The 18,175-nt window shown below is 45.1% G+C and overlaps 1 protein-coding gene across 1 annotated transcript in view; it reads right to left on the bottom strand.

Annotated features, from left to right (window-relative positions):
* LOC137667561 (uncharacterized) overlaps positions 1-17,290 on the bottom strand; it is a 32,966-nt gene extending 15,676 nt beyond the window's left edge. The window contains exons 1-7 of the mRNA XM_068408344.1: positions 17,200-17,290; positions 14,304-14,463; positions 12,490-12,629; positions 11,297-11,529; positions 3,861-4,097; positions 2,347-2,424; positions 868-1,084 (exon numbers count right to left, since the gene is read on the bottom strand). Of these exons, the coding sequence (XP_068264445.1) occupies positions 868-1,084; positions 2,347-2,424; positions 3,861-4,097; positions 11,297-11,529; positions 12,490-12,629; positions 14,304-14,463; positions 17,200-17,290 (1,156 nt within the window). The remainder of the gene's footprint in view (positions 1-867; positions 1,085-2,346; positions 2,425-3,860; positions 4,098-11,296; positions 11,530-12,489; positions 12,630-14,303; positions 14,464-17,199) is intronic.
* Positions 17,291-18,175: the final 885 nt, after the last annotated feature.

Genomic DNA, 18,175 nt, shown 5'->3' with positions numbered 1-18,175 from the left:
TCTCATTAAAATTATATTTCCGGTTTTCTTTTTCCCCTTTACAATTGCAGTTTAGCACGACTCCAGGGGGAAATACACTTTTATGTTACATTTTCTGGTTTTACTGCTAAAATAGAAGTGGCTTGTAGAGGATTCTACCTCTTATTTGGGATTTTAGTTATTACATCTATTAGTACTTTGTTCTATATCTGATCTTGCATGCGTGTTTGAAAGAACTACAGCTGAGGGTTTCAAATATGACTTTGCTTCAGTTTGAGGCCACAATGAGAGGTTTAGGCTGACAATACCTCTACCTTGTTTTGGTGTTTTGGCGCATGGTCCAGACATTAGGTATGGAAGAGGTGCCAGGGAGCGGGTCTGTGCTAACGAGTCCATAGGCCCTGTCTGTCGTCCACCCTTAGTGAGGCCCGAGGTGTGTTGGCTGCTGCATGATTTACTCTGAGGAATGCCATCTCCGCTTGTTCAGTGCAGGTTATACAGATCTCGTTCGCAAGAGGTGGCCCTCCTCTGTCCCTGTCAGTCATGGCTCACCACTCTGTTTCCTTTGGGCGCTCATGGCAAGGAATTCTGTTTGGATCACTTCGCCTCTCTGGTTGACTTTATATTGATGAATAACTCTCGCAAACAATGTGATATTGATGACTGCTGAGGCAACGCTGACATCCAGCCTGGGCAGGAGAAGTTTTGTGACTGAGCCACGTGCTTGCTGTTTGAAAATCCTCTGCTCTAACCTATTCCCTAACAGGGCTGGATGAAAGAGAATTGCACTGCAGAGAAAGGGTCAGGTCTGAGGAAGGGAAGCAGCCCGTTACAGCACTCCTCACCGGTTCGTGTACAGCAGGACCTGCAGGTCAGCCCCGTGCTTACCTTTGAGGCTGAGCTCACACACCACTGCTTCTGCCCTTGCAAGCACCAGATCCACAACGGCTACTTTAGCACCAGCTTCCCCCAGCGCGTGAGCAAAGGCTCTTCCGATCCCCTGCCCTCCGCCTGTGACATAGGCCACCTTGCCATCCAAACGCAGCCGGTCGAGGATGCGGTGCCTGTTATAACCCCAGAAGACGTCATCTCTCACCACTCCTTTCTAAAATAAAAACATATACATTGCACAACAAGGTGCAAAGCTCAGTAAGTGACAGCTATGAAGGACACTGCCTGTAAGAATGAGGTGGGAGCATGAACAGGGATCCATGTCTTCTTGGCCCATTATTTAATACAAAAGGCATGACTGATTCAAGCCAAAAAGCACCCTTATCCCTACAGATATTAGTCTCAATAGGAGCACTAAGGTGCAAGACAATGGAGCAGAAGGGCTGTGGTTTGGGGAGATGCAGCGACCACTCCCCTTACGTGAGAGCAGGGTATGGTACTTCCTGACCCAGCTTCCCACGGGAGATTGGTCAGGTACAATGTCTTAGGCAACTGACTAAGTCTTCCAGTTATTTCACCCCCAGGGCCCAATCCTGCCCTCAGGCTCAGCTGGCTACAGGAAGGCACGGAGGCTGAGAACAAGTTTCCAAAGGCAGGATTTGGCTCACGTGCAGTGCAATCAAAATATCTTCACAAGGCTGGTGCGCAAATAAAGATATCAGCCAATAACTTAAACCAAGCTGTCATCTGATCAGCTGCCATACATCATTTCCCCCTGACTGGAATCAAAATGGAAAATACAAGATGTTTAAAATATTGAGTTTGAAATGCCAGGAATTACCAGTGGGTGTAGCTTTGGGAGCACTCAGAAACTGCAAAACAATCAGGAAGTTTGGGTCTGGATTTACTGACTTAGGCCATTATGACTCCAGATGGGAATTTCATTACAGCTGGATGATGCCCACTACATTAAATGGAGAAAGATAAAAGCACCATCTTTTCCATAGGACAAGCAAAATCTAAGGCCATGAAAATACTGAGCTCAGAGACCATAGGAGGGCATCATGTGCTGCCTTTGGGCAAACAAAAAGCACTACTTCAGAAATATTGCATTGGTTCATTACGGCTGAGCTCTGGCTCCATCTGCCCACACTCCCCTGCACGGGAAGGACTGGAGAGCACCAGGCACGGACACCCGGCGAGCACCATGCCAGCCACTCCAGGGATTTATCACAGCACCAGCGTGGCTGATCCAAAAGACTTTGCAAGGAACCAGCATTTAATAGGTTTAGTGCAACCCTGGACTAGTGAGGCTAACATGTGACAAGCCCTAAGCTGGTAAGTCCATGCTGCACAGCACCACAGAATGACAGAATGTGAGTTTGGGCTCTCGCCAAAGCCCTGGATATTACTTTGTTATTGGCCTCAGCAGAGTCAAAATTTTCCCAGAAGTGCTCACCAAGAGGAAATACACACCTTGGATTCAATCACTGCATCTGGAGGTGGAGGGCTCCTTCGAATGATGCTCAGTCCACTCTGCACGGGTAAAATTATCTGCAAATACAATGCATACACGCACAGTTCTCAGCTGCTTTGTATCTGGCTTTCCATCACTCAGATTCCACTGATATGAAGGATAGTCCTTCCCTCCTTAGGCCAAAGTAGCTTTTCTCCTTTAGCTGAAATCCCTTCCAACACAAATATGTCAGGCATTTGTATTTGCTCACATTCCTCTTCCAAACTCAAGGCTTCCACAAATGCCAGGAAAAAAAATGCAGTTTTGTCTCTCCGTTTTCTAAATCAGTGCCAGCTGCTGAGGCTTCTGGGTTTCCACTGCCTGGCTAATGCTGTCATGAGGATATTCCAGTCTTATTCTTGGAGCTCAGCAAACCACAGGAGCAACACTTTGGTGTTCTTCAGCATTTGCTAGCACACCTGTCCTGCACCCGTAGTTGAATGTCAGTGGGTTTTGCCACTTGCCTTCTCTGATACCATTATCACACTTTAGTGAAAGCCACGCTCAGTGTTGGAGATTCAACACCAATATCAAACTATCAGAACATTAGATATGGAAACATCATGCTATTTGCATGCACTGAATGGCTAATAGTAAGATTTAGGGCATGGAAAATTGTCATTAATCTTTCCCTCTTCTACAAAGAAAAGCTGTTGCTCCTGATACATCTGCTGGTAGTTGTGTTGATGATAGAATAAATACAGAATCACAGGAAGCACCTCTAGTCTGACCTGCAGATAGACAAGGACCTTAAGTCTATGAGGTGCACACCAAAACCCTCTGGGCATGAGCCTCACACCCCTGTGCCGTGGAGAGCTATGGCAGGAGGGAGTGTGGGAGTAGGTGCCTGGGAGGGAGGTGGCAGGTCCCCCCACCATGGGACCAGCCTTACAGCGCAGAAGGGCAGGCAGAGATCTGGCCATCCTCGGTGGCTCCTGCCAGCAACAGCAGCCCCTCTGCCACGGCATGCAGCCATGGTATGAGAGCAAGCTTTGCAGGCTGGTGGCTACTGCCCTGGAGTAGCATCATCCACACCTGCATTTAAAGCCCTGGAGGATATGTATTGAATTTTGCCTCTAAACCCACAGCATATTGTTTATGCATCCTATTATTTCTTTTTTTTTCTCCTGCTAGAGTAGGACTTTGTTGACTTCTCTTGTGTTGGTGACACCCTACAGCCTTCAGAGCCTTTAAAGCGGAGCATCAGTTCCTTGATTGTATTGTAGAGCTGATTATTCACTCTTAAATGCTCCACTTTTATCTTGCCATCTATATGATGTAGACAGAGAGTAGGGACCATTTCTGAATATAGAAACTCATACATAGAGCTCAAGAGAGGTGAATTATAATAAAATTTGAGTTCATTTTAGGTCCTCTGGATAATGGCACCAACAAAAGAAACATTTTAAAGAGTACTTTGCAAAATCCATAGATACAGTATTGTGGGCACCTTAACCAACTGCATTGCACTAACCTGCTCAACACGAGGATCTGAATGAATCACTGTATTTAATTTTCTGACAGCTAGTACATTTTCATCAGATATGTTCTCCAGGTAGACTTGTCCTTTCATGAGTGTATTCTCTACACAGATCACTCCATCCATTCTCAGCAAGTGGTTATCCATGACAAAGCCGTAGTAGTTAACAGCGTTCCTTTGATCAGCATCAATAAAGACTATATCAAAGTGCTCGTCCTCAGCATGCAATGCCTGGAAAAAAATTATGTTGGAGAAAACGCTAATTATTTACCTGCAAATTTAAAGTCTTGCCATTAAAATGTCCTTTATATAAAACCCAAACCAGAGGGAACCCTGTTCTTTCAAGATCACATTGCTAGAATTACTTCTGGAGATCTTGGGAGTTTTCCATGCTTTGCAAATAATTCTTCAGCAACGCTGGTGCCCAAAACTCTGAATCTCTCAAAGAAATCAGGATATTAAAGAAGATGGCTCATCCCAGCTTGTGATGTTGAGAGTCACAGCAGAAACATCTGCATATCTAGAGTCAAAGCAAATTGATCCATCAGGGTAAGGGAGAGGACTGGCATCAAACCCTGCGGCTGAGGTGCTTCAGTAAGTTATCTCTGCTCAAAAGAGTAACTATCAACAAATTGAAGAGTGGCAATTATATCAGTCTGGGAAAAAGAGGCATAAGGCTCATCCTGGGAATTGCAAACTAGTGAGTTTCAGTTCAGTAGCAGGAAAATGGTTGAAATCCCAATTAATAATAGAATTATAAAGCACATAAAAGAACAGGTCACGATAGAGATAAAGCAGCACAGCTCCTGTGAAGGAAAATGATGTTTCTTTAATCTAAAAAAATGCTTTGGATGGCTCAGCAACAGAGAGGATAAAAGAGAACTGGCTGCTATCATCTAATTGGATTTTCAGAAATGTGGCACACCTTCCCTCCAAGCAGGCTGCTGATGATAATGTATAAAAGTGTTGATGGATGACCAGATGGGAGCCTTTACAGCCTTCTCCCGTGGCAGTTAATGCACTCGCTGCCCAAGAGGCTGCTACGGAATATTTCAGATTCCATCTGGGACTGTTTAACTGCATCTGTGTGCGTTGCAATGAAACAACGGCTCATCCACCTATCTCGGCAAGCAGAAATGCTTTCAAGTCTTGGCATTTTGAGTGAAAAGAGGAAATTATGTTTTCCAGAACTCACTGTTTCTACCACAACTTTTAACAGTACTCCTTGCGTCCAGATTTCCCTTTTGTGTTTGGAGACATTGTGCACGATGAGTGATGAGCGATCCCCTGAGATGTACGAGAGAAAGCATCAATAACAAATGGCAACAGAATGTGAAAAACTAATTTGTTTTCGGGAGTGAGGTTGATGGCTCCCAAACAGAGATTTCAGGAGCCTCTCTGAAGCAGGGGGTCGTCATTCAGACAAGGAAATAGTGGGAAGTGGATCACTGAAGCTCTGAATTACTCTGTTGTGCAAACTGGTGTCATTGTGAGCTTGTTAGCGGTTAAGAAATTAAGCCTGCCTGAGAGCCTGGATAGTCACACTTAACTGCAGATGCTTGATAGCACAGAAGCTCTGCCAAAAGCATTCATGAGTCCACATTTAGGACACCTTTTGATACTACACTATAATAAAATAAGACCTTAAGGCCAAATATATCCTGGTGCATAATAAATGTAGCAGCAACTGGGACATCTGGTTTCCTGGGATTCATCTTTTCATTTCATGACCAGTAAGGAAATTTTGCCCTAGTTCCCTCTTGAGCTGTATTGGGGCAAAGCAGCAGGGACATTTTTGCTGCTGTGGAAGAGTATCTTATATCAGGTTGCAACTTAGCCAGTCTGTCCAACGTAGATACTTCAGGAAGTGTCAGCAGACGAAAACTGGGAGGAGGAGCCCATCAGGAAGAGAGATTTGAGGTCTCATTCCCCAGAGAGAAGAGCCAAAGCTATATTCAAGTAATTATCATGACTTATCACTACTTTCTGACTTGTAACCTTCCCGGGCAGAGGAGGTGGGGGGCAGACATTCAGAAGCAGATGTGGCCATCTCTGAACATATGTTACTACTGCTCCGTGGTATGGCTCCCTAATGAAAAAGAATCTCACTTTTATGCAATGACTTCATTAGGTCCATATGGAGTTGTATAGCTCCTTGGATATTAGCTGGACTTCTCATTTAAGCCCTCTTTCTATACTGTCTACCTGCTGACAGCTTATCTCCTTATCTATCTTCCGATACAGATAAACCACCTTTTAACTTCACAGCTTTCATCCCAGGAGGGTGCCTGTGTTGTATGTGTATCCAGCACACGCCTGTCTTGTCCTTGCACTGCCTGGGTGTGCAAGGCCACCGTTTAGAAGGCATTTCTCTTCTGCCAGTTCAAGTCCTGAACAGCCAGCCATGAAGGTCACTTGGGCACCTTTCATTTCTTCAAGGTACATAGTACTAGACACCTATATGGAAATGCCTTAATCACTGCCCTGGAGTTCGCACTGGGACTCTGCTATCATTTGAGCTTCTTGTTTCCGCAGCTTCAAGATTGCTGTTGGGTTTTCCATATTTAGCTGGAAACAGCTCCAGGTCTGTAAGGGGAATCAATGGAATTCCTTGAACCAGCTTTGCCTCTAGAGCAGCCTCTACACAAGAGGATAACAGCCACAAGAACAGGAAAGTGCTCCGTTTCCTGGAGCTCCTTGGCTAGCAGAGCATGGGTCACCCAGACAGGCGGTCACCATGGCCCTGGTACCACAACGGAGAGGGTTTCCTCACTGCCAGCATCCGCTGCTGAACCAAGACAGACAGAAAGAAAAAAGCTGCTCTACTGGTAGCTCTGACTGTGGAGCTAAGCACTGGAAATCCGTGCAGTGATGGAGAGAAGAACTCCCTGCTGTCCCTCTCAAAATGGATGAGGCGGTTTAAGAGGAGGGGTTGACCACCCTTGTCCTCCCCAGAGCAGACTGGGCCAGGCCCTGCCTGGGACCTCACAGCAAGTTGGAGATGCCTTTGTCCTTTGCTAGGAGAGAGGCAGAGCCCAAACGTCTCCAACTGTGAGAAAAGCTGAGATCCAGAAGGAAATAATCTGCCTGCAAAATACCCCGCTGAAACTAATTTCCGGAATGTTTACAGTGCAATCCCTCCTCCTTGCTACAGAGGCATCCTAGACGGTAACAGATGGCAACAAGAAGTGTCTTAATTCAGAGCAAACTTGGCCAAAATCAATGCTTTTGCTTACAGTGAGTCATTAACTTCCTTTTGGATTAAAAAAGAAAAAAAAAAATCTTGTAGCACTGCATTGCCTAGAGGAGATGCACCAAAAGCTAGCACAAGAAAGGGCACAGCAGCACTGTTGATGGATACGGCAAAAGATCAGAGAGAGGACATCCCGGATAAAAACATGAATGAATCTCCTACCAAAGCTCAGAGAAAACCTGATTGTAGTCCTGATCAGAGACAACACTCTCTCATAAGGCACATACAAACTCAATCAGAAAAAAATGACTGTCCAGTTCCTTTGATATGGATCATACAGTCAGCATATTTGTAATAAAGACATACTCAAAACTTATTACCTTCCCTATGCCTTGTTCTTGACCTAAATGTAATAGCAATCCATCCTTCGGGTCTACAGAATACATGAAAAAGTAGAGATTCCTTTTAAAACACCATTAGAATATTTTACTGTATGTGGACATACACTCTTGTTACTCCTAAATGCTATTCTATTGAGTACAGTTTATATTCACCGGCAAAGCTAAATCTCTAGGGAAGCTAGAGAGGGAATGCAATTTCTAGTAATAACAGCTCACAACAGTGAATACTATCCACTTATCCCCACAATTTCCAGCTATTTTGGACTCCTTTCTGAATTAACCTTTCATATCAAAAGGAGCAATTCTGCACACTAGAGACTCCGACACAATTTCATGCATAATTTATTCACTCAGTTCAACATTAAACGCAGAGTCCTTGACTTTGTCAAGGTGGATTCTGTTGGCAGACTTCACAAGCAGCAAAACAGGAGAAATGGGATCTGCAGCTCAACCTCTTCACCTATCCTGTCTGGTAAAAGGAGGGAAAAAAAGAAAAAAGAAAACCCCGACATGCTTACACAATGCCCTGCAATCAGCAGAATCTGCTGCAAACACGGTATTATTTTGCATGTTGCGTTTTTGATTTGAAAACAGAAGGATGGGAATAATTTCCTGGTAGTTTGCATTCCCTCTGGACTCAATCCTGCATCCATTGTTCAACCAAAGTCCACTGGGAGTTAAAGGAAGCTCTCTGTGCAGGATCAGGCCTCTTGCTCGTAGCTGATGCATGGCAAGGCACATTATTCAGGCACAGCATGACAGAGTTTAGACTTAAGGAGCTTGTTGGGAAAGGTTTTTAAATGCCAACCCAGCACATGTTGAGGAGGTAGCTAATTCCCACTGAAGGCACCTGTATCAGAGACTGAACCCCAGGAAAGGCTTCCCCTCAGTCCACATTTCAAATTATTACATAAAAATTACTGAGGTTGCTGGGCACAGAGCCTTGTGCCTTGGTGTATGTGTGCTACCTGCTTTGGTGGGGACCTAAGCTAGCTTGGCCATGTCTGTCCCTCACGCGTGGGAAAGGTGGATTTTTTCCATCGTGCCCTCAGGTACCAAATGAACCCCACTGTGTACCTGAGCTCTGCGGCTCCTGTCTGGTGTTTAGCATCCTGTGACAGCTCAGAATCCCAGATGTTTTGCAGCTGGCTCTAATCTGGGACAAGAGACAGGGAAACTGGCCAACCCTGCCAACACTGTGGGACAATGTAAAGGAGCAGCAAGAGCCTTCAGAAAGCCTGGTCAAGGTGCTGCTATGGACTGATGTGCTGCCTTTGCACTGCTCCACACTTGCTCACAGCCCTGATGAGCCGCGGTTGTAGGTGGAAGAGCCAGAGCCACATGGGTGCTGCAAAGGCCCTGCTGTCTGAGACGCATGGACACAGATGTGTCGCATCCTTGTGGCAACTGCTGCAACATCTGTCAGCTTTCCTTGTAAAGGGCATCGACAGCAGATGTGGATGCAGCACCAGACACATCCTCCAGCGCTTGGATGGCGCGCTCTACCTGAGGCTAGGATGTAACTCTTGGGTGGACTAGTTTTACACCAGAAGTGAGAGTACATCGTACACTTTCTGGCAGTTTGGACTTTCTGAATCCTAGCTTCATGCAGCAGAAAAGGTCTTCCCTGCCAGGTACTGTTATTTATATATCATATGACATTTTTGTGCTTTGAAAGAGCCAGTGCAGCGAGGCAAATCCTCTGCTCCCAGGAGCTTGCACTGCTGCAAAAATTTGAGGAGCAGCAGATAAGCAGAAATCCTGCCCTGGTGCACTCAGCTTGGAAACAATTCAGCAAAGCTGCAGCAAACAACTCCAAAGAGCAAGTGGTAGGTGACCTTCTCTACCCTCTAATTTCTCTAGAGGGACAAGAATGAAACCTAGGGCTGCAGACACCATAGACAACAAAGACAATCCTTGCCAGAGCTTGCTCCAGCTCTCCTGAATCTCACTACGCTTTTCAACAATTGTTAGCCAGCTCTGCTCTAGACCAGCTTCCCTGCAGACCGTGGGGGACAGAAACACTGCTGTTCTCCACCTCCTCCATGACGCTGAGCTGTGAGAGCTCAGCTGTGCCATGCCCGGCCCACCTCCTGCCTTTCAGCATGCGCACGTGGTAGTGGAGGAAGCCTGCTTGGTCTCCAAGCTAAACTGGTCTTCTCTAGGAGAGAAAAGGCAGCACGCTGCTCACAGCCTGAGCCTCTCCCGTGCATCTGGCTGTGTTCTCACATGGCTGGGAGGGAGGCAAGCAGACACCTCCAAAGAGCAAGTGGTGGGTGACCATCTCTGCACCCTAATTTCTCTAGAGGAACAAGAACGCCTGGCTCTCATGAGCCAGGCAAATCTCAACGAGCCCAAAACGTGAAGGCCCCAGAGAAGCCACCAAATGCATTGCTTCATCATTTACAGCCATTGTGGAGTAAGTCCTGTAGGACAATCCTGACTGTCCTGATACCAACGACAAAATATTTGCCAGGTTGAGCAACAAAAGTTCAGAGCCCAGTGCAGAAATCCTGTGTAGAGAGGTGTCCCCAGTGCCGGGATCTCTCCTACCAAACACGAGCATCTCCGTTCCCATCAGCTCCAAGAGCTATTTGAAGCCCTGAGTACCTGCAGAACTGGGGTCAGGCTGTGCCTTCGCGTTGCAATCGGAGGATATAAAATCAATTGCAACGTTCTGTTTTAAGGATTTAATTTTCATGTCTTTGCTCCCTTCTTTAATCTCTACACAGCATGTACTCTGCCTGCCTCTAGATATTTTAATTCAGTCACAGTAAGTCAGTTGCACAGAATGGGCACTAGAGAGCAACAGCAATTCAATTAATTTCACACTCACTGCGGGGAGCTGGGATTTTAAATGCTGCACATTGCAGGTGATCTGTAGCGTTTCGTTTATTCATATACTTGGCAAAGCTCTTTGTTTCTTTCTTATCAAACTTGGAGGTCATGAAAGCCAGAGGTCAGAAAGCTCCTGGCCATTTCATTTTAGAAACAAATATGGTACCTGTTAATGCAAATACAGTTTCAATCAAGCTCACACTGACACATCCAGATTGAAAAGGGAATCCGATCAAATTGGTTTGCATTAATAATGAAAAGGCTATGTGTTTAATGAACCTGGCATGGACATCACCTGTTAGCGTGCTGGACCTCCACATCCTGGAATTAAACGTGAAACTCCTCTAGCTGCTGGCAATCACAAGCTTTTCTCTGTCTCGGGACAAAGCACTAGTCAGAAGGAAACAAATACAGCCAATGCATTTGCACGTCTGAAGCTTCTCACATTGCTCTGGAAGTGAGAAACTTGGGGTCTAACGGCCCGCAGTGTGGCCAGCTGGGGAAAATAGTGACAGGTTGCGGATGAATTACACACTCCTGCAGGACTTTTCCAATTCTTGTGAACATTGGAAGCAAGCTGTCCTTGGGAGAAAGCTGTCCTTCCCAGGGCATGCCCAGCAGGCACAGATACACTCTTCCAGCTTGTTATGTTTGGAATTAGAGACCCTGAAACAAAGCCCACCCACGTCAAGTAAAACTCTGCCACTGAAGCCTGTCGACTTACATTTAGAGCTTTTGATCCCTCTGATCAAAAAGTGCAGTATTTTAGTTACGGGAAAAAAAACTATCTTGTGTGACAGAGCTGTCCCATCATACATCATTATGAATAAGAAATAACTCCAGTGCAAGAGTCTGTTCACATATTTGCAAGCAAACTAGGGTCACCACCCAGCAGAAACTGTGGACAGAAAACTTGTGAGCAGAAACTAGGACCTGCCCAAAACTCTTTAGTCTGCTCTGCACAAGGGCTCCCAAACTCCCCTTCCAACTGACTTTACCTCCAGAGTGTCTGCTGGTGGTCCCACTCGCATGCTTATCTTTTTACCATCTGACGAATAATCAAATGCTTCTTGGCTGTTCACTCCGAGATACGGCGCTTCTGCACATGCAAAGATTTTGCCATCATCTGGCAATTCTTCTGCGATAGCAAGGATACTGTAACCTTTAAGCTTGCCAATTAATAAAATCTTCCTGGCTCTGATCATATGAACAAACATCCTAAAAATTTCTCCTGTTGAAAGACAAGAATAAAAATTTAAAAATAAAACCATAGGAAAGACCATACCCTGTTCACAATGAAAATTAGATGAACCTTTTAAGTGATCATTTAAAAAAAAAAAATCTAATCTTAAAACACTCTCAAATAAGGGTTTAACAACAGAATATGACAAAATTTCATCTAAAATGCAGCTAAGAGACAACAGAATAAAGGAACTGGTTTTAAATGTAGAGCCTTTATCATCAATGCTGCTATTGTTCAAGTGCTTGTTAAATAGTGCTTGAAATATTGCATATTTTAACATTCCCCCCATATGAAAATGGCTTTAAGATGTCTCCATATTCTTTCTGGAACCCGGTTAAAAAAAATCACTACATTACCTTGCATTTGCTCTTAGAGTCATTATCCCTAGACAGCACCATCATTTAAGAAATTTATCATCAGTGGTGTCCTTCGAACAATGTATTAGTGTAATACATTATAAGAGTACTTCACTGTGATGATATATTACTCAAAAGATGGGAACATCTGGGAAGAATGAATCTGGGAATAGATTTAGTGTAATAGGCTTTATATGGGGATACAAGCCTGGGTATTGCTACTTGAAAAGGTAGAGTGCTTGGCCACAGGCCACCTCCACCACAAAAGCACATAAACCCCTATCAGACATCACTAAACCAAAACCAACATGATTTTTCCCTTCTGTCCCCTTCCAGTGAGGACAATGATCTCTTCACTGCTCACTAAGGGATGGGGCTGGAACTCTGAATTAAAGCACTCATGAGCGTGTGTGTGGGCACAAGGGCACAAGAGGTGAGGGACAGGGAAAATTAATGCAAAAGGAAGATCAAAGCCTACAGGAAGTTCCTATCTCTCTTTTTAAGTAATTTTCCACATTTTCTGAGCATTTCCATGGCATTCATCCTATCCCCACTCAAGATGGAGTAGAGGATGATGAACTTCAGTGATAACCTTCACACCAGTCTGGTGCAGCTTTATCCTCTTGATTGACCAACTTGCCATTCAAAGAGCCAGAGGCACGTTCTTCCTGCAGCCTAACTCTGGTTTCAGTTCCTCCAGCATCCTCTGGGCCATGGTCAGGTGAAGGTTTTCTGGAAAAAGAAAGAAATTTCAACCTTATGGTAACGACCAAAATCTGAGTATCCTGCATAAAACACAGAAACCAAGAGGGAACTCCTGGAAAAGGTCCATTTGTGCATGAGCATGAAAAATCAGCCCAGAGGCATTACAAATATCCCTAAATTACATTCCTAAGAGGACCTGGCTTGGCAATAGTTCTGTCTTGGTGCTGGCAGCTGTTCTAGCCACAGGGGTTTGGGAAGAAGGGGTTGTGGGGCTGAGGGAAAGCATTCCCCACTGTTCAACCCCAAATCTTTCCTATTTCCACTTGGTCCCAGGCAGGTGTCTATCTATCTGCTGGTTTGGAGTAAATGGCTCCAGTTACCCTGGCCAGGTTTGTTGTTGTTTTTTTTTTTTAATTTTTTCAGCCAAAAAAAGTTTCATTGCAGAATGGGTGAAAAGGTGTAAAATCTAAAATTTTTTGCAAGATGGGAAAAAAATAGTTCTCCTCCCAAACTGCTGAGAAAAAGCAAGGTATCTCCAGATGCTATTTCACAGAAGCTAGGCCTGCAACGACGACTCTGGATGAAGTGAGATGCTACCTATTACAACGAGGAGGGAACAGATGACTGGAAGAAGCCCATAGCCTCTAGACAGATGAGATTACCCTGTCTGAAGAAAGTAACCACCAGAACTGGCTGGTGATACTTCTGCAGGCCAGAATTTAGAGCTATTTCAGCTTTTTTTTCTTTTTCCCCCAGCTCCCCCCACCACTCCTTGGTAAAATGAGACAGAATTCATAACCCGTGTCAGCCACTCTCAGATAATCCAAGACTTAAAGAGTAGAACATTTCATATAACCTCTTTTCTGCCCCTCACAAATGCTTTAACAACTTTAATAAGATAATGTATAGCTATTATCGTACAGCAAGCGTAAGTCAAACAACTATCAGCTATTATTTCAGCAACAGAATGAACGCTCGGCGTTGCCGTAATCCACAGCCTGGAACAGTTTACACATTGTCAATTTTAGACAGAACTGGCTTTTTCCACGTATCAAAATGTACACTGATAAATGGGAATTGTTTAGCAGACCCCACATGGCTGGGTAATATACTACAGCTCAAGAAAGAATAATGAGGGTATCAGTTGGACTGCTGAATTAATGATACCTTAAATTAGTTTAATTAATTAGTTTAGTTACTAGACTAATTTAGTTAGCAGATTAATTAATGTTTGTTGAGTGCTTGGAGATAAAAGCTGCACATAAAGGCTGTTATTATAGGGTGGATCCAGAGGTGCAAGTTTTCTTCATTCTTTATTTATCCCAGCACCAATTTGATCCAGGGGCTCATTTTGATCCAGGGGCTCATTCTTTGAGCCTTTCAGCAGGCACTGTGTGGAGGCCGGCTTGATGATTTTTCACAGGATATGGTCCAACATAGACATTGCCATAGTCGATTGGCAGAATATCTTCCAAAATATAGAGTTAGGACTTTTTGCTCTCACCTCCTCTCCTCGAGGCCACGGGTGCAGAGAGACACACAAGTCTCTGCACACTTTGCTATATATATGGGTGCAGTTAACTCTCATTCTTCTTCCTTCCACTGTCCTCCACGTTTACGGCATATTCTGAACAGAAAATCTAAGAACATATTCATACAATCACAGGGAAAAAGCACAAGGTTACAAAGGAGTATCCGTACCTCTTTGAAGTTGCCATTGCATCCAGGTAAGGGTCTAGTCCAAGAGCAACATCAAGAGCTTTTTGTAAGTAATTCTTGAGCTGTTCAGGAACACGAGAGTCATTGAGGGCTATTTCTTTGGCTTTGAGAAGGTTTTCAGCAATGAGACCAGCTGGGGTTTCTGAAATGGAAAATAAAAGGAAGAAGAATGATTTCATAACTGCTCAAATCAGCAGAAGAGGAATTTAAACCAAAAAAACAAAGTGCTGCCTTTTTTTTCCCCATATAAAAACCAGGTTTTTGAAGGAATATGAAAACAATCACAGAAAGTTTTTCAAATTGAAAAAATGTTATACTTCTAATTAATTTTTGCCTCCAGCATTATCCCTTTTTTCCCCCCCACTGCTGATCCTTTCCTGAGAAGAAAAGGATAAGAATGTTTCAAAAACGTGAATTTTCACTTTTGAAGCTCTGAGGCAAATATTGAACACTGAACAACTGCACGTGAAACCCACTCCTCCAGGAGATTTTTCCCTTGCAGAAAACAGAGTGCTGCTCAAACCGCTCTTGCAAAACCAGGCAGCTCCTCTCAGGCCAGGACATGCAGGCACTGCTGGCTCTGTAAAAAGGAGGATCTCCACTACCTGCGTGCCAATGGATTGCACGAGTTCCCCCGACACGTGCCTGTGCCATGGAGGCTACTGTGCGCAGAGTCTGCAGAGCAACCCATGATGCTCATGTTAAAAATACAATCACACCTGTCCTAATGCAGACAAACTGACAAATACTCAAATAAAAATTATTGTGCCAAACCCATGATGGCATAAAATCAAAGATCCTCTTCAACTAATGATTTTTAAGCAGGTGATGTAGCAATCAACCTGGTAGGAATGCAACATCCTAACCCTTCTTCTGCCTTCAACCTGCCACAACAGCTCGTGGTGGTGATGCACCATCCTAAACCTTCTGTTTCTAAGGTCACAAAAATTAACTACGCTTGAACCCATCAGCCCCCATGGCAAATCTCCCAGCATCTTTTCACAAGCCAGACCCTGCCAAACGCTGACTATTTAAGTGGAGACAGAGAAACAGCTATGCACAACACAACAACATGTCAGCATTTGCAAGGCTGCGAAAACATCTCTAGGATCAAGACAGACTGTCCTAGGGGCAAAAGCAATGTTGCCCATGGCACTGTACTTGCCCTGAGACCCCAGAAAACCCATATCACCATGTGGCAGCAATGCAATGATGGGCCTTGGCGAGCTACAGCCCCACAAAGCAAAACACGGTTCAGAAAAACTCCCCCACTCCTCAAGTGTAAGAGCACGTGCTGGGTTATGAAAGCACCAGTGAGACCAGATTTCACAGACACGGGGCGAGCAAGGCTGTGAGTATAACTGGGGTGGGGCAGATTGCCCCTGGCAGGATTTTATTCCCTATAATAGAAAAGCTGCAGACAACGAAGCGAAGTGGGTGAAAAGAGGATGTGTTTCATCTGGAGGACTGGCCCAGGCCAGCCCAGCAGCCACGGGCCAAAGTCCTGTCCATGTGGAACTGCTGTTGCTGCAGGCACCACGTCCCCATCCCAGAACAGGTTTCTGGTGGGGTCTTGAACACTGTAGAAGGCATCCAGGTGCCCCACGGCCTGCTGGCAGAGCTTTGGTATGAAGCCACTGAGGACATCAGAGCATCATCTCATATAGCCCACTGTTGAGAAAGACCGTATGAAGGCAAATGCAACAGGCATATTTTAGGAATAGCTTTTAATCAGATGATCATTAAGGGATCAGACTGCAAAGTGAAGATATGTATGTGCCTCTGACTTCTCTGTTCTCCATTTCTTTCCTATTTACTTAAAACGCCACCTTGGATATATTCCCCAAACGCTGGGTCTTATGGGTGTCCTAACCCAGCTTTGGTGGTGATCTGGTGTCACCTTCTAGCCAAGTGGTAGCATGACAGGAGGGTGTTTGGTTTTTTAATGTCTTCTCTGTCTGAGAATTTCAAGGGACAAATGGATGGATCCACTAAGCAACCACATATCTTCAAGGCAGGATGTGAGAATAGTCAAGTCTCCTCATCAGGGACGTGACCACTTTGAGTGTCTCTTTCTACAACTCCCCTGCACACCAAGCTGAAGGGAGATGATATAGCAGATGACCCCATCACCAAAAGAGCACCAGGGCTTCCAGTTACGGGGGACCACTCCTTCCCCTGGTACCATGTAAACGAACTCATGTCTTTGGGAATGGGGAAAGGTCTAAACCTCCCGAAAGGTCTGCTTCTCAGAGCAGCATTTCTCAGCCTTCCATAGCTACTAAGATGACAAACCTGTTGTTTTTTGAGACAACATCACCGATTTTCATTATCCAAATTACAAAAAAATATGAAAGCAGACAAGGAACATAGAATCAATCAATCAGGTTGGAAGAGACCTCTGGAATCATCGAGTCCAACCATTGCCCTGACACAACCACGTCAACTAGACCATGGCACTAAGTGCCACGTCCAGTCTTTTCTTAAAGAAAATTGATTTTCTTAAAGAAATCAATTGATTAATTGATTGATTGATCCTGTATTCTGTTTTCACCACCGCATGAGCGAGCATCGCCAGGCTCCCGCCTGGGCTGCAGGATGCTGGAGGTCGGGATCTGCTAATCCTCCCTGCCAAGCACTCTGAGACTTTTTTGTTAATTTAGGGGAAAAAACATGTTTATAATCCATGTCGGATTTTAGTAATCATCATGTTATACTTCTGGATGAGTAACAGACAAGGATCCCCCGTCACTCAAGGAGGGAGAAAACAAGATTTACCTCCAGCTGTTTTGTAACCTGTTATAACACCGACCGCAAGCGCCAAGAAGTGCTGCTGGGGAGGGGGAGCACGCTGGGCATGCCAAGATCCACTCTGTACCTAAGATTATACAATCTTTTTCAGGAAGTGCTGCATTTTTTACAGCCTGATGATGCTTCGGGCCAACAGCAGAGGTCAGAATTGCCTTCATTTACGCAAGCACCCGACAAGTCAGAGCAGAGCTCAGGGCTGGCTGCTGGGCCAGGCCAGGCTGTGCTCAAGGCTCTGAGCACTAAGGTGAGGGACAATTTATGCAACTACCTTTTTTTTTTAGTTACTCCAGGAAAACTGCTTCATTTCAGCGCATAGCTTTGCACAACCCCAGCAAAGCTGCTGGACTATATTAAGCACTAAACTAGATTGCCTGGTTGCCTCCCCACGGCTCTATGCACAGACATCTCTCTCCCATCTAGTTGTGCGTTATCTTTTCCATGCATATAAAGGAGGATAAAAAAAAAAGAGCTCACTCAGAGGAGAAGAACGCTGCCTGGTGCAGAGCAGAGGAGGTCAAGCCCTACCACGACAGAGCAGGAAAGGGCTCCTTTAAGCCTCCAGCAGCTTCATAAGAAAGATAAGGTGGCAGTTCTTAAAACGGACCGCAGCTGCCAGCGGGATGGTTCCCAGCATCTTCCTCAGGAGATGCTGAGAGCACAGTCAGCCTGTTTTACAACTAAGCTGAATAACAGCCTGCAGCTTCTACTTTTTCTGAAATCAGGCACTTTTGGTTCATACTAAAGACAGGAGTCAGGATTGCAGGTGGGGGCAAGGTTGTGTGTGTGGGACATCAGTGTCCCTCGAGCAGGCACACGGTGCAGCACCATGGAGGGGCACGCTGCTCCAGAAGCAAAATTAAACTGTGCAGCTTGGGCTTAGATGGCAGGTTTTGAGCGGGGGAGCTCAGCCGGGGAAGGGGAGGACACTGTGCTGTTTGCAGGGGGCTGCCCAGGAGAAGGCACGCAGACAAGCGCACAAGAAGGCAGTCTGGATTTGGCAAAAACAAAGCAAAGATGCCACAGCCAAAGAACCACAACCAGAT

This window comes from Nyctibius grandis, chromosome 10 (genome assembly GCF_013368605.1).
Source record: "Nyctibius grandis isolate bNycGra1 chromosome 10, bNycGra1.pri, whole genome shotgun sequence".
Lineage (NCBI taxonomy): Eukaryota > Metazoa > Chordata > Aves > Nyctibiiformes > Nyctibiidae > Nyctibius > Nyctibius grandis.
This window is presented reverse-complemented; position numbering and strand designations above follow the sequence as displayed.